The 17,241-nt window shown below is 39.0% G+C and overlaps 1 protein-coding gene across 18 annotated transcripts in view; it reads right to left on the reverse strand.

Annotated features, from left to right (window-relative positions):
- The window catches only part of GTDC1 (glycosyltransferase like domain containing 1), a 533,399-nt gene that overhangs the window by 194,722 nt on the left and 321,436 nt on the right, over nucleotides 1–17,241 (reverse strand). The window contains exon 2 of one of the 18 annotated variants that reach the window (XM_061183779.1): nucleotides 220–319. The exons of the other annotated variants lie outside the window; for them this stretch is intronic. Within the exon in view, the coding sequence (XP_061039762.1) occupies nucleotides 220–263 (44 nt within the window). The 5' untranslated portion in view covers nucleotides 264–319. The remainder of the gene's footprint in view (nucleotides 1–219; nucleotides 320–17,241) is intronic. 18 annotated transcript variants of the gene reach the window in all.

Consider the following 17,241-nt stretch of genomic DNA (forward strand, 5'->3'; position numbering starts at 1 on the left):
TTGCAGGTTTTCCCCTTTCAGCACTTTGAAAATATCATGCCACTCCCTTCTGGTCTGCAAAGTTTCTGCAGAGAAATCAGCTGATAGCCTTATGGGGATTCCCTTGTATGTTACTTTGTTTTTCTCTTGCTGCTTTTAGAAGTCTCTCTTTAGCTTTTACCATTTTTATTTTAAGTCTTGGTGATTCATGTTGTTTGGAAGGCTCTGTGCTTCCTGTACCTGGATATCTGTTTCCTTCTTAGGTTTGGGAAGTTTTCAGCCATAATTTCTCCAAATACATTTTCAATTCTCTTCTCTCTCTCTTCTCTTTCTGGAATCCCTGTAAGGTGAATGTTGATACATTTAATGTTTTCCCACAGATCTCTTAAGCTGTTTTCATTTTTTAAAATTTGTTTTGCTGTTCTGATTGGGTGATTTCTATTATTCTATCTTCCAGATCACTCATGTGTTCTTCTGTCTAACTTAGTCTGCTATTCAATCCCTCTAGCGTGTTTTTTATTTCAGCTATTGAATTCTACATTTCTGATTGGGTCTTTTTTATATTTTCTAGTTCCCTGTTAAAATCTTCACTGTGTTTATCGATTCCTTTCCCTAATTCAGTTAACATTTTTATTAACAATGTTTTGAATTCTTAATCTGGTATATTGTTTATATCTGTTTCATTATTTTTTCAGGTGTTTTTTTCTTGTTCTTTCAATTGAGAGCAGTTTCTCTGCCTTTTCATTTTGCTTAACTTTCTCTGCCTCTGAATTCAGGTAAAACAGTTACCTATTGTAGTCTTGAAGGGGTGTTCTTATGTGGGAGCGTCCCTATACAGATTGCCTATGTCCAATGCTTTTGGCGGGAGAGCTGGATTTGATGTGGATGTAAGTCACGTCTTTCTCAGGGTGTGCTGGCAGCTATCATCTTTGTGGTGGTGAGGGCTGGAGGTGGAGGGGCTAGAGCTGGAGCTGGGCGTGAGGTGGGACTTCCCCTCTGCTCAATGGCCCTCACTGCCCTATTGGGGGTGGGATTTGGTCCCATGTTACTGGAGCTGAAGCTCTCAGGGTTGGGCCCAGGCTGGCTCTCTTCCCTCTAAGTGTGAGTTTTCTCCTCTCCCAGCACAAGGAGTCTTGCCCCAGAGGAGATGGAGGCCCGTACAGACTCTTGGCTTGTGTCACCTGCAGACAAAGGTCCAAGCTGTCTCTGATGCATTGCCTGTGAAGGCGTCTGCAATTGTTTCCCTTGCTCTGCTCAGATGCAGCCTCAGGTGCAAGCCTCCTCTGTCCCTCACGGCTGATAACTGCTCTTAGCCTCCGCCACCTCTGCCTTGCTGTGGAGCCTCACCATAGGGCAGACAGGGCCCACTTGGACTCTCAGCATATATAGGGTGTGAACTGTGGTGGAGTGGCTTCTGGTGCGCTGCTTGAGCAAGCGCCAACAATGGCCACCACCTCCCCTGGGCTCTGCCCTGGGATCAGGACCAGGTTGCTTCTGCATCCCATGGACGGGCTTTCTCCCCAGTCCTGGCGGCTCTAGGTCCCATGCCATGCTGCAACGTGGTGTGAGCGGGGCTGGAGCGTTCTCTTGGCTTGGGAACTTGGCAACCACTACAGCTGTCCTCTAACTGTACTCTCCAGCCTGTGTCAGGGGGCAAGCCAGTGTGCATTCACTCTTCATGAGCAGAGCCAGAGTCCAGGCTTCCTGCAGCCCCCCTGCTATTCCCAGCTGGCTTCCAGCCAGACAAAGGGGCTCATCTCCCCTGTGCAGGACCCCAGTCTGTGGCTCTCGCCGCTCACTACACAGGGGAGGTCTCCACCTGCGTAATCTCCCTTTTGCTCTGAGTCCCCTCCCAGGGGCATAAGTCCTGACCCAATTGTTCTTCTTCCCTTTTTACCTTTTATGTGTGGATCTTTCTTACAACCTTGATTGTACAGTTTCTGCCAGTCTCCATTTAGCTTTCAGTCATAACTATTCCACACGTAGATGTATTTTGGATGTGTTCATGGGGGGAAGTGAGATCCACATCCTTGTACTCGGCCATCTTGATCAATCCCCCCCATATAATCCATATTGAATGTCATCATCACACTTTCGCTGACATTGTTCAATCAAACCAAGGTGCCCTTCTACTCTTATCCTGAAAGTTTCAGTTCAAGACCCACCTTCTTCAAAATGCTTTCTCTGAGACTCCTTAATATTGATGACTACACGTGCTTTGCTGCTTTCACATACCTTTCTTTTTCCTTCTCAACTAAAAACCAAGCTCTAGAAAATTGGAGTCACATCTTATAGATAATATTTTTGTATGCGCTCCTGCTTAGTTGTGTCTACCCTACATGTTAATTTGTTTTGTGCTGGAGAAGATGAATAGACTTTAGGATGTCTCTCTGACCTAGATTAAAACAGAAGCAGAAGGAAAAACAATTAAAAAAAGATGTTAACATAGTAGAGGAAAAGAAATGACAAGAGAAGAGTCAGCAAAAGAATATATGCCAAGAGAGATGGGAAGAAAAGCGTGCGGTTGGAAGTACACCAAAGGTTCTGGGCTCTCCATGGAGGGTGATTCCAGATGCACCACAAAGCTCTAGGAGGATTCTCAGACCTTAGGAGGTAAGCATAATACTTTTACTAGTTGCAGTCAGAAGAGAATCCTCACGGAACTTATTCATTCCTGGGAACAAAGCCATAGCCAGGCTCAGTAAGAGGCACGTTGTCTTTCTACAGCATGAATATTAGTGGGAGATGGAGCCTGCTGAGACTCATAAAATGTACCCACTTCTGTTCATTCCAGTGGGAACGAATGCTACTGCCAGATGAAGCTCGTAATGCTGTGGATCTTACTGTGGTTGCATATCGGAAGTTTTAAAATACTGGAGAGTTTTAAAATACTAATAATGTCTAAGACCCATCCCCAAAGACTTTGATTCAACTGATCTGGGTTGGGGCCTGGGCACTGGTATTTATTCACATCAGGTGATTCTAATGGGCCACCAGAATCGAGAACTGCTGTAACTGCCCCCTGGGAAGAAAATTAAAGGACTTAGTGTGTGGGGTGGGGGGGCGAGGCGTGGGGCGGTGGGTATGGTGAGAGGGTATGGATGCCTGGTGTGTATCTTTTTTTTAAAGGGAAGGTCATAAACCTGGAAGACAAAATAGGATATAAGGTGTAAACTGGTGACTCCATAGATAGTGCTAAGAGTTGGTTTTATAAACTCCAACAAAGGAAAGAGTACATCAGAAAAAGTGTTTTTCATGAAGCCAGGAAAGAATATCTCTAATTTGCCAATATCATCAAAAAAAACCTCTAAGCTAAATTTTGGAAGGAAGAGAGGGAGAAAAACACTCAGACACAATTGTAAAACCTGAAACCATGGGGGATAAAACAAAGCAGCAAGTGGTAAAAATGCCCAGAAAGTTTCAGGGAAAAATTAAAGGGAAACCAACTAGAATAAAAACTTTGAGCCTAAGGGGTCTGTACACTCATACACAAAGTTTGAACGAGAGAGTGATTTAACTTGGAATTTTTATGCAAGATGGTGTGCCCTTAAGGGGTATGATTCACTTCTAAAATGATGCAAGGGAATGGGGGAGAGAAAGCAGTGTAATGACTGAAAATGCCAGCTCTGGAATATAAGGATTCTGAGTTCACATCCTGGCCTGATCCCTTGTTGGTGAAGTAGCCTCCGGCAAGTTACTTCACTTTCCCGAGCCCCAGTCTCCTTACAGGTAAAATGGAGAGAATGATCTCTACATCATAGGAATTACTGTTAGCTTAGTATATGTCATATCAAATGAACTCATAGATGTTAATAACCCAGCACTGAATGCGGCACATAGTAATCACTTAATAAATACTAAGCTTTTTGATATAAGTGCTATTGTTAAGAATAAACCCAGGCCAAAAGGAAAACTTTGTCCAAAGCAAAAATGATTTGCTCAAAAGAGAGAGCTACGTAGATCACCAAGATCATAATAGCTGTCTTGAAGATGACAAACCCAGGGTGGAAGTGTTTTGGAGAAATGAGAGAAAATAATGGGGATTTTTTTTTTTTTTTTTTTTTTTTAAAGAAGTGCACTCCAGACTGCCAGGCCAGGTAGAGGATACGGTTTGGTAACAGAGATGACAAAACTGGCACAGAAGTAACATAAAGTAGTAGTGGGGGACTTCAACCATGAGGACACCATCTGGAAGTCTTGCTTGGCAAAAATACAACATTGGATAAATTCTTGACTTACTTTGCTAAGAGTTTAAGCTCTAAGAAGGCAGATGAAGCAAGTAGGGAAACTACTTTTCTGGACTTAAATCAGACAAACGGAGATGGAGGGATGAGTAGGGGATGTGGAAATAATCAGGAACTTGAAAGAAAGCGGCCACTTAGCATTGTGAAACACTTAGCAACAGAGGAAAAATATGGAGACAACAGGATTTGGTATAAGCTGAGGTTAGAGAAACATTTCAAAACCTGAGAGAATAGATAGGCGTTATCCTATGGAAAAGACAATGTAGAAAGTACAAAACATATTCTGGATTATAAAATAATGGCTAATTCCAGAGAGACATAAATGAGGGAAGAAAGCAGGGCAGCAGGGTATGAGTGCAGCCACGTGGATACAGAACAAAGCTGAGAAGAGCAAATCTTCATATAGCCAGGATTCTTACACAGTCACAGAGTCCACTTATTTTCTGCTACCTGTTCTCTGTTCAAGAGGACAGAATCAGGGTGAACAGGTATAGCAAGGAAATAAAATTTTGTCTCCTCCTAAGGTAAAATGTATGAACTGTCAGAGCTATGCCCCCGAAAGCACTAACTACTAAGATACTTGCCAATGAAAGATTCTAGGATTATTTTTAAAGTCTCTCACTAAGTTAGAACCAAGTCCTGGACAGAGTAATGCAAGTCTGGCTTCCAGGCTTTATATTAAACGACCCTAGCAAAGGTTGGGTGTTTCACACATGTGCACACACACCACGGCACAGCCCTCTCCCACCTTGTTATTATTTGTCTCTTGTTATAAGCTCCAGGGAGCTTACTTTTGTGCTCTGGCACAGAAACAGTTAACCCTTTGTTTTCCATTGGACATCAGACACTTGTTAGTGGCCTGTGTCTTAGGCTTCATTTTTTTGGTCAAGGTTGCAAGAGGATGAGAGGTGGTAGTCTCTAGATGCCCTGCTTGGCTTAGATCCCAAGTCTAGTCCATTTTCTCAGAAAATACTATTTGAGAATGGAAAAATATCTCATTTGTTTGATTGAAGTTGCTGACACTTCTCATTCCTCCCCACTCAAGGTGCTATCGTGTGTATGTTTTATTTTTAAGTGGAGTTCAATTAAAATCAATGTGGTTCTGAGAATTCTTCTGTCTCCTTTAAACTACCTGGTGCTTGAACTACTGTTTTGTTTTGTTCCGTTTTATTTTTGTTTTAAGGGGAGGAGGAGTTGGGAAAAACCACGTTAGTGACAGCCTGAAACAAATTCCCTTCTCCTGAGGTCTGGTCTCTCAAGTACTTTCCCCAACGTTCACTGATATGGAAATCCATCCATTCCGATGTATAGCACAGCCATATTCTCTAGTCGTCCCTGAGAATAGATAGCACTGCAGCCCTCAACAGGAATGGTTGTTCTTAAGCTCAAATGTAACAAAAATATTCTACACTTCTTAAAAGCCTACATGAAAGAGCTTTCATTTCCTTATTCAACAGATTATATATCTTTAAAAAGCATTACACTTTTAATTGGTGTTATAATTTAAATTTATAGAAAAGTCATAGTTATTTTATAATAAGAAACAATCACCTTTTAGTATCTATATGTCAGATGCAACTACATAATGGTTATCAATTCACAAGGGAACTTAATTTAACACTTGACAGATGTTCAGAACTTTTGAGACACATACCTGTCAAGTTTCAAAGAGGCCAAAAATGATGGTGTAAGTAAAAGAAAAGTTTAAACATTTTCTTCATTTCAACAGTTTTGGCTTATAATCTAGTTAGAAATATTCCTCAAAAAAAAAAAAAATCACATCAATTTAGCTAGGGCATATTTACTCTGAAAATTCAGGTCCTTTCCCATCCATTTGAGAATTTTTAATGTAGTTTTGTTAAATGAAGCTGCAAAGAAATGGACATCTGAAAGCAAAACGGATGCCCTAAATCACCTAGCCCTTCTTTATTTCCCTGCATCTTTTTATTAAACTAATATCAGGATATTAGAGCATGTAATTTCCTCGTTGGTGGAAATCCCTCTAATCAGAATATTTAGAGTTGATGTCTCCTTTAACTGGACTCCTTTTGTATTGCATACAATGCAGAGGGAAACGCTATCATAACACTTCAATAGTTAAGTGACTACATGAGAAAAATAGTTCCAAATGTTTCCTAAAACCTTCCAAACCGCACCAAAGAACATTATCGTAATATTGTGTTTCCCCATTGCCTCCATTATTTAAGCTTGCCTCTCTTGAAATGATACTTGGATGAGAAATTTAGGTTTATGTAATACATAAATTGTTTCAAAAGGAAAAGCCTTGGATGCATAATTATTATATATGTAGACATGCCGGATAATTTTATGTTTTCAATAGCCTTTCTTTACTAATTGACAAAGAGGTATATTTAATACTTTTGGCTACTAGAGCTTTGGGGAAGAACTTATTTTTGTGTCTCTAACCTGAGCTACCCAAACAGGCATTGTGTAATTCTACTAAATTCAGTATTGAACACAAACAAAAACATCATAAATAACTACATATTACATTGAAAAAATATCTATATTTTTGGTACATGTAACTCATATACATTATATATCATTAATCAAAGTAACACAACAATACATTTCAGTGAGTCCAGCATCAAAAAGAACCTTAATGGCGGGTTCAGCCCTATGATGCTCCCTTTGCAACTGTAAGCTGCCCAATTTCAAGAGCTTTTGCAACAGGCTTTTTAATTATAGGTAGTATGTTCAATAAATAGTCTCAAGGTAGAAACAGCCCAAATGCCCATCAATGGATCAATAAATTGTATATATACATACTGTGGAATATTATTCAGTCATAAAAGGGAAGGAAGTACTGATACACGATGACAGATGAATGAACTTTGAAAACACTATGCTAAGGCAAACTAGCCAGACCAAAAAAATCACTGATTGTACAATTCCATTCATATGAATAGATAAATCCACAGAGACAGAGCATACACTGGAGGTTGCTAGGGGCTGGGTAGAGGGAGGGATGGGGAGAAACTGCTTAAAGGGTAAGGGCTTTTACTTTAGAGTGATGGAAGTGTTTTGAAACTAGACAGAAGTGGTGGTTGCACAACAGAATATACTAAATGCCACTGTACTCTTCATTTTTAAATAGTTAATTTTATGTTACGTGAATTTTATCTCAATACATTTTTTGTACGAAATCGAAATGGCAAATATTGACTGGCTATCCACAAGGAGCTGTCCTTCAGGGCTGACTGGACCATCAACAGCATGGACACACTCTGTGTGCTGGGGTCCCCTCACCCTCCACTCAAGGCTGGCTTGTCTTCAGGCCTGGGAGGGGGTAAGCATCTCAGGCAGCGGGACCTGGTGGTGATAGCCCATGTGTCCCAGGAGCCAGGAGGAGATGCTGAAGGCCATGGGGGCAGGGACAGAAAACTAACGAACACATAACCTAGGGTGACTCTATTCTGTTTTAAACCTTGAAGAAGAACCCTTCTTAAATTTTACGTACAATATTCCACAGACACATGTTTCAGATAACCATCTCAAAGTGTAATATAACACTCATCAATGCCTAAGAAAAACAATTCTCTACTTTATTATCAAACCTTTTTAGACATATGTATTGCATTCAGACAAAAAGAGAAAAGGATACTGGAATTCTGGCAATTTGGGAAAATGGTATAGAAAGCTCCTTATAACAACTCGATGGTTCAATTCTCATTAAGTCTTTCTGCAACACAACACTTCAACAGCTTGATGATTTTAGAAGAAAAATATTCCACTGCTTCCATTTCAGAAAGAGTACTGACTTGAAATTAGAAGCACTTGGTTCAGATCTCAACTCTGCCACTTACTGTGTGACCTTGGTCAAAAAATCAATCTCTCTGAGCCTCAGTTTCTGTATCATAAGAATGTTGATAATGCCTACATTTTTGTGAATTAAATTATAATGGCTATGCCTGAAGTATGTCAAGTGCTCAAGAAATGTTTCTTCTTAACCCCACCTGCTTCTTTCCCCAGTAAAAAATATTTATTCATAATCATTCACTGTTGTGAATGTAATATAAACTCAATAACCAAGAATAATTATCCTGTGATAGGAGTTTCTTCACTATACCTTGAGACTTACTTCACAGCATTTGACATATACATATATATAGAGGGTAGAGAGGGAGATAGATAATTAGATGGCAAACAATTTGAAAAATTTCATCAAGACATTTTATGAATGGGTCAATGAAGAGTCTACGAGTTGTTCCCCATAGCTACAGTGACACAGAGACACAGTGGCAGATCCCATCACAGCCAGACAGAGAGCATGTTACTTACAGTAGGTATTAGTTTCATATCTCAATCCCAGTTCTAAACATGTTTCTCTTCTTCAATAGTTTAAAAACAAGAGTACAACTCTCTGTATACCCGTATACTTTCAAAAACATGAGATAAAGTGGTAGAGTTTCCTTTTAAAAAATTTACCCAGTACTGAGTACTTTCCCCCAACTAAGAAGCAACTACAGTGTATCCAATATTATGTGCAGTGGAACAGTGAGCCTTAGAACCAGATGCTCTGATACGGAGTCTTCTGCCTTGTCACCAAGTGGCACAGCCAAGTTCCTCTAAGATGCTGATTTTGTGAAGAGAAGTTCCACTTGCCTAATGAACCAACCATATGATTGAATTTTACTCTAAGACTTGCTGGGGGTGATCTTTGAACTTTGATCCATGATATATGCAATAAGAAGCCAAACTTAGACAAATGGGAGAAAGGCCTGACTTAGTGATGACTCTGAATTGTAACATATTTAAAATATGACGTCATCATTAGGGTTCCCCATGTGTAAGATGAAGTGGTTGGAAGGATTCTTCTAGTACTAACCCTCAGTGATCCTGAGACTGTAACATAAATGAATGAACATTGTTCCAAAGTGCCTCTCCCTGCAAAAGGGAAGAAACTGATGAATGTCTAAAAGGTTGTTTTGCTCATATTTATGTAACGTTCTGTATAGTATTATAATGTCACCAAGACATTTGTAGAAATATAAAAATTGAGGTCCTGACTAATTATAAGTTACTATGATTCTTTGTCAAGTACCTTATCCTTTCGGCTACCAGTCCCTTTCTTTCAAAGGGAGATCTAAAGGTTACCTCTTCCCTGGCATGTAACTGAAGCTCAACAAATATGTGTTAAATTACAGGTGAAGATTAAGTACAGTAACACATGTGGAATTATTTTGTGGTCCATGAATACTATCTCTTTTTTTTCACTGTCAGCAAACTTCTACTCTTCCTTTGCACACAGCTCAGTCATCACCTCCTCAGGGAAGCCTTCCTTGATTGCCCTCCCTATGACAAATCTCCAATTATATACTCTGATGGCACCACATATCTATTACTTGTTGAATGTGATAGCATTGAACTTTTCCTGTTCCGTTTGTGAGATTACTTGATTCTTGTCCCTCACCCAGCTAAGCTCTCGGCTCATCGGATAAGGCCCTCATATCATTTTGCTCCCTCCTGCATCCCTTGTGGGCGGCACGGTGCCTGCCACTTTGTGGGCACACAACACATACTCTGTTTATTGAAGGAAGCAGGGAAAAGAAAAAAGAGAAGAATGAAAATATAAATTTTCAAAAAAAAAGAATTAAGAGAATACTGTTCTTGATCTCTGAGGAACATATACTGTGGGTGAGAGGGGGCAAAAGCAACTACAGCAACCATCATAAAGACTTGAAGAAAAATTCTTATTTTTTCTTGTAGACTTCCCATACACACAGTTTTAAACTGATACTGTAGAGGAAATTTAACATGGATTTTTACCCCTCGATAGAAATTAAATTTAAATTAAATTCAAAATTAAAGTTAAGGGACAGTTTGTGGATTTTAAATTATTTTCTAAAGGAGTCGGAAGGAGCACAAGACGGAGATAGCTTATGTGATAGTAAACACACGTGTAAAAAAAAACCTTTGTTTTCGCCTACTTTCTGTGGAAAAATCATCCTTCTCCCTTGGCATTGACTCTGGTGACCACACAATTGAAATTTTTATACAACCACAGAATTTGACACCTAATAGGGACCAGAGAAATTATTGTTTTACCCCTTCAATTTTCAGGTGGGGAGCCAAAGGTCTAAAAGTGCCTTTTCCAAAAGTGTGTTCAGGAAAATACTAGTTTCTCAGGATTTTAATAAGTGTTCTATGAAAAAAAAATCTGTGGTTCAATAAGTGTTGGAAGTACTAGATTAAATAAAGTTATGTAGATTTATTTATTGCAGGGATTCTCAAAGAGTTGAATATGCAAACATGCTTTGTGAAGAGTCACAGGAGATGAAAGCATGCCAGGCTGTCCCTCTCCCCCACTTTTTTTAAAGGAGTATTTCATGGGACTATATATATAGGACACATTTTAGGGAACATTGCTCTAGAAAATTTAACTCACGGATATGACTAAGTGAGCTCTGATTTTGTCAAGGTTGGGATTAGAACCATGTCTTCAGGCTCCTGGGCTTGGGAGCTTTCTACTATCATCACTCTGATAACCCCCTGAAGGAGTAAGAACAAGTTGGAGGTTTCCTCCAAAATAAATGCGGCAAACTCTATTCTATGGCAAGTGCTTAATTTTGTTCCATAATGGAAGATAAATATATTTTCTGACAAATATTCACAAATCCAATATGCCATTAGCTTACAGTCCCTGGGAGAAGGTCTTTGATATCATCCCATATAGTCACCATCTTTTTTTTGACTTCTGAGTCACTCCTATTTTTAAGTGGAGGTTTACAGGGACCAGAAAGGCAAAGGAGCAACTGTGAACACTGTACTACCCATTTCCAATACACTGACTAGAACTGGCCTTGGCTTTCTTAAACTTCTTTCAAATGACATGGTTCCTTTTTAAAGGTGACCCAGTAACCTGAAGGCTTAGAAACTTGTACACTGGAAACCATATGATGAAATGTCATTGAAGCTACTTGTATACTTATGGAAAGCTATGGCTGCCTTGCTGAGAACATAGCCTGCCTTAAGAAATATGTGCCACTCTGTCAGCATGGTAAAAAGAGGGGATATGTATTCTCGATTAATAATAGCAAAGGGGTATGCAAATAATATGTCCCCTTTACTTCCATGGGCATTTTTTTTTCTTTAAATACTCCACAAAAGAAGTGAATGAAAGTTGACTTTCTGACTACTTTAAAATTATTTTTAAACTTCAAAGCAGAAAATATCCAGTATTCAGTTTTAATTTTATATGCTCGTATGTACAAATATGCATGCATATGAGTGTGACAGCAAAGATAACTGTACCACTCTTACAATACAATGAATCCTCATGGCTGTTGTTTTAAAGAAACTGTGTCCCATGATTGTTTGACTTCATTATCACTTCCTTCTGCCTGAGTTAACTTGCACTTGACACTGTTCATTTATTTCACTAGACTTACCCATCCTTCTAAAAGAAGAAAACAATGTTTAAAATGATTTTTCTGTCTGCCCTACTTGGAGGCCTAGAACTCTGTTTTTTAAAAACATTCTTCTTTTGTCTACTGTACACACTAAAAGTATCTATGCTAATGAGCTACATATGTCACTAAGACCCTAAAAGTTCATGACCGTAAAGATAAGAGAATCTTGCAATAAGGTGTCAGAAAATCCAATAACTGGAATGAAAGAAAAGAAACAGAAAGATGAGATGGACCAAAATAAGAATTTATGAGGAAAGAAGCTTAAGTAGGTGAAAGTCTAGAATCCCAAGGATGGGGACTGAAAAGGGAGACTTCAAAGAAAGGACTTCAAGAAAGTTATCAGATGATGGGAAGAACTCAAACCCAAATACCGACACACCTGTCAGGGACTCAAAAGCTCCTTACCCAACTCAGAAAATGCAGGGCACAACCTTTGGACAAGGAAACAGATTATCATTATTTTTCATTTTGCTACCAGAAGTACATTGAAATAACTTCTGTCTTCCAAAGTGCACTCCAGTTATGTTGATATCACTGAAAATATGTGAGTGTATTTCAGAGATGGTCACATATTTCTTTCCTTCATTCATTCCTTCACTTATATCTTTAAGGAAGATACTGTGCTAGATGTTGTGATTGCCCTTGAGAATTGCACAGTCCTATATACTAAAAATGCTCAAAATTTCAAAATTGAGGGGTTGAGGCATTTTAACTCATCACCAGAAGTTAGAGTTCAAAAGAAACTAAATGTGATGACTACGCTGAATAACATCTTAAGTCACCGTAAGTAATAAAGCTGATTTTCTTGGGTGTTTCCTAAACTATTTGTGAAAGAGATTTCCTAAACTATCTTAAGAAATGATATCAGCCCTGAAATAAGTGTAGCTTTGTGACAGCAGTTTGAAGAGCAACACTCGTCGGAATGAATAAAGAAAAAGTATTCAGTAAATATCTGCCACATACTCAAAGTCTTCAATACACTCTCAGAATTAAATTGTATAAAGTACAACCCTTGCTGTTAGGAAACTTATGTCCTAATAGGAAATAGTTATGGTTAACCATAATATAAGACAGACTCCAAGCACCACATCTGTTCTAAGTGTTAGCAAATCTCATTAGTATCTTATATTTGGCATTGTTCTGTGGATACAGTGATAAACAAAGTGTGGTCTTGACTTCAAGGAGCTCACGGTCTAGTGAAGTAAAGAAAGAGGTAAAAAGGACATTTCAGTGTTGTGTGACAAGGGCTAGGATCAGAGTGGATTGGGGCCATGTAGGAGAGGATCAGGAGCCAGAGTCGAGGAGGCTGCTTAGAGGAGCTCTGAAAGATAAGTGAGGGTGAGCCCCGGGGAGAAGGAGCACATGGCAAGCGGAGGAGAGAATATGGGAAGCTGAGAGACAGACAGACAGACAGACATACCTGTTTGGGGGACTTGGTTCAGTAGGACAGGACTGTACCATTTCTGTGTGTGCGGGGAGGTGGGTCGAGGGTGCTGGGAAAGAAGAGAGGCTGGAAAGATAATTATGAAGGCCCCATATGCTCTGCTGTGGAGTTTGGCCTTTGTCGAGATGGCAAGAAAGCTACAGACAATTCTGTATGGGAGTTTGGAGAAAAGATGCCTTTTGGTTGCTATGTTTTTCCCGGGAGACTTTCAACAGTATGAATGACACTTCAGTTCAGGAGAGAAAGGCCTGCTGGGTGGAGAAAACAAAGAAACTAAGGGCTAGTCTGCATCCAGGCACCGGGAACAGTGTTCAGCAAAGTACAGAGGAGGGAAGTCAGCCCAGCTTGAAGAGGGGATAGTGACTGACCAGAAAGAAGTGAGATAAGAGGAGGGATTGTGGAAAACCTTGAGGGCAGATGTGCTAAGGAGTTTAAATGTTACGCCATTGGCCAACTAAGAGACAGCTTGAACCTGGAAGAACAGAATGTAGCATCATTTACAGGAAAAACAAAACAAAACAGAAGCAAACAATGATGATGAAAGCAAAGACAGAAAGAGGAGGGGAGGCTGGTCTTCGAAAGAACATGAAGAGCTCAGTTTTGGTCTTGTCTCCTGGATTTCTCATCACACCTCCTAAGATCCTAAATACTGTAAAGGGAACTTTAACTTACCATCTCTTTTTGGTGTGTTTTTTTTTGTGGCCTGCCCGTATGTAGAGAATGCCACCTGTCTACTAAAAGATCTGTTCAAAACACCAAAGGGTTTCATAAAGAAAGGCCTTACAACGGCTAGCTTGGGCTAAGATCTTCCAGGCACAGTCAATGCGAGCTCAGCCTTTTTAGGTCACCTGAGGAAAGCATCTGTTCCCCTTCTCCCCCACCTTTTTTTCCCCCTAATAGAAAATATTTGAACATCACATGCATTCATTTTTGAAATAACCACAGTTCGGAGTGGATAGTTTTTATATTGACTAGAGTCTTTGAAGTATGTGAATATGTATGTGTGTAAATATATATATATGTTCAACCTATTACAAGATGGGGCAGTTTTCATTGGAAAATATACAATAAACAGGTCCTTTTTAAAGAAAAGCCTAGCTCTGATGGCAAGGTAAAACTCTTAGGCCAGCATCTTTTTACTGTCGCTTTCTAGCTAACTGACCCACAGTCTTAAATCATCTATTGTGTAATCAGTTAACAGTGAAGCAAGTCATTTGAGAGAGGTTGCCTAAAATTAACTAAAACTGCCTTGATTTTTGTAGATGGTATAAAGCTACATTTATATAGCAATGTCTGGAATTACATTGTTTCAGGAAAAAGGACAATGGATATGAAAACCTTTTAGTATACGCTACCTGTCAAATCTGGAAACTGAGCCCCACCATCTTATCAGTTTTGTTAGAGCAGTGGTATTTGCTAAATTATAGCAAGAGACAGGTTTTTTTGTTTTTTCCTTTTGGCTACTTAGATCAAAAGAAAGGTGTACAGTTTATTTTTAAGCCCATCACTTCACATGATCCCAGACAGAACATCAAAGACAAGGCATGCAGGTACCATTAGCACCAACATAATCCAAAGCTGAAAATCTCTTCCAGATAGCTACCTCACTTTGAAATAGACCACATTGTGGTGTTCAGAGTCAACATTACTCTCTAGTGTGTTTTAATTTTCACTGCACTTAAAAAGAAAAAAAGTATCCAAGATATGTGATTTTGCCCTACAGCATCAAGCATCCGTTTGTAGGGCAATCTAATATTATTAGAATAAAATACAATTCACATACACTTATTTTTTAAGTTGGCTCAGCCGTCCATCTCAATTTCATGAAAGGGAGGAAAGTGAATCAAATGCAGTTGCAAATCGTATTTGAGGAGGGCAATGCTTCTCCACATCTGAAGTCTATTGAAAGCTCATGAGTAAGAACTTGGGGAACAAATCCTTTCTGTTCAAAAGATGTGTCAGTGGAGAAATTCCCAGAAAATAGCACACAATTCATCAGAACTCACTCATTTCTTTTCCAAGTCAGATAATAAAAGAAAGTTGCAGTGTTGAATTCTTTCCAAGGGGAAAGAAATGTAAGTATGTAAAATAATTCATAAATATTTTGCATTAGAAAATGTATCATAAGCAGTGGAGAGATAAAAATATTTAACAACTAGATAGTTTGGGCACCAACCATCAGATTGTACAGTGGCAAAGTAACTGGTATAGATGTATTGGTATATAGCCACGGCTTCAAAAACGTCCAAAATTGGTAGATGAAATGAAGCTGGTTTTGTGGGAATATGTGGTGGATGACTTGAGATTTCACGAAACATCATTATCATCGTTACACCAGCAATAACAATTGTTCATTAAGTTTCTAGCACTTACAGTGTACTACCACTACTGGGGTACAAAAAGGTATATACATATGGGATAGCATCTATGCCTACATGACTCCTCCAGAGGGGAGACAAATTGCTCTGTACACCTCAGTACATAAAATAAACACATCACAAAGTAACCCATGCTTAGTGCTAAAGAGTGGCTGCAAATGTTAGAGAAATTCTGAAAAGGAAGCTCTAGCTCAGGACTAGGAAAAAGTGGAGTTAATTCATGGAAACGTAGCAGCTAAATTTGGACTTAAAGAAAGTATGGTCTGTTCTCAGATAAGAATTGAGGAGAGAAGAGGGGATTTTGGGAAAAAAAAAAAAACAATTGAATGCCTACTACCAGAAGTGTGTGTGTGTTGCGTGCATGTGTGTGTGTGTGTGTATGTGTGTGTGAAATCAAATTATCCTCATTTAATCCTCTCAGCACTTATCTTTTATTCTTCTTTTACTAAAGAGGAAATTGAGGTTCCGGGAGATTAAATAACTTAAGACTATGCATCTATTAACTGGTAGATCCAAGATTTGAATCCAATTCTAGTCCATCTAAAGTTCATGTTCTTTCCGCATATCACAGTGCGTCAACTAGAAGGCAGAACACCAGAAGCAAAGTGCAAAGGTAGAAAGAAATGTGGATGATATACTTGGAGAAAGAAGCATGAATGTATCCACTGGAGTTCACAGATGGGAACAGAGAGTGATGGGGCCAGCAGGGAGAGAATGGATGGCCTCAGGTGGCCGGCTGAGGGATGCGGCTTTCATTTGCAGGTAGTAGTAACAAGAGTTTCAGTGTAATGCGGTTATACTGGGTGATGTTTTAAGAAGGTTACTTTAGCCATAGGGTATAGGAAAGATGAGTTGTGGAGCAAAAGAAAAGAGGTTAAGGCTAGAAGCACAGCAAAGTGTAACAGCAGACTGTTCACACTACTCAGGCTTTACTATGTTAATTCCAGCAAAAATAGAAGAGAGCCAAATGTGAGACATACTTTCTAACCAGTTATGGTACATGTTCACTGTTGATTTTACAATTTTGAAATCACTGAATGCGATGCTGGTCTGAGCTATTAGAGTTACAAGTTCATATGGAATGGCTAAAGGAGCCTATCTCCTGAACACAGAAATGAAGGGCTGTCTTCTAGTATTATGTATGGAGAATCATAACCAAACTCTATGACCAGGCTCTCCACGTGGACATAAATAAACAACTTACTAACACTATCAAACCAAACCTTTAAGACACAGGACCAATGGATTTAATATTGAAAAATGAGAAGTGTTGCTAACATTATCAGACCAAAAGGCCCTGTTAATTTTATCGATACATGAGAATTTTATATTTGGACAGAATGAAATATTAGCTAAATAAGAAATGGTAAAAGTTAATAAATTAAGGAGTTTTTGTTTTGTTTTTCATTATTGTTTTAAATTGAAGGGTAGATATGATCCACTACTGTATCAAAGATCTATCTTTGCTCGTGCAACAGAATTGGATTAGATAAAACTTAAAACTATTTTTCTAAACGTGTGTGCTAAAACTATATAATAGGATACAGCATACTTTAAGAAGAAAAGTCACCCCAAAGAACATGAATGACTCTTCAACTTTGAGGTAAGTGAGCTTTATTCTTTGTAAAACCTGTTAAGATCACATAATACAGAAAAGTAAGCAGAAAAGACTAAAGAAAAAAAGGTATTTCTTAGAAGGCTGCCCAGTTAACTCTTATTAAATATTATTGGAAAATAGTTAATACTTAGGTTCCTCTGCCATA

The sequence above is a fragment of the Eubalaena glacialis genome, chromosome 1, assembly GCF_028564815.1.
Source record: "Eubalaena glacialis isolate mEubGla1 chromosome 1, mEubGla1.1.hap2.+ XY, whole genome shotgun sequence".
Taxonomy (NCBI): Eukaryota; Metazoa; Chordata; class Mammalia; order Artiodactyla; family Balaenidae; genus Eubalaena; species Eubalaena glacialis.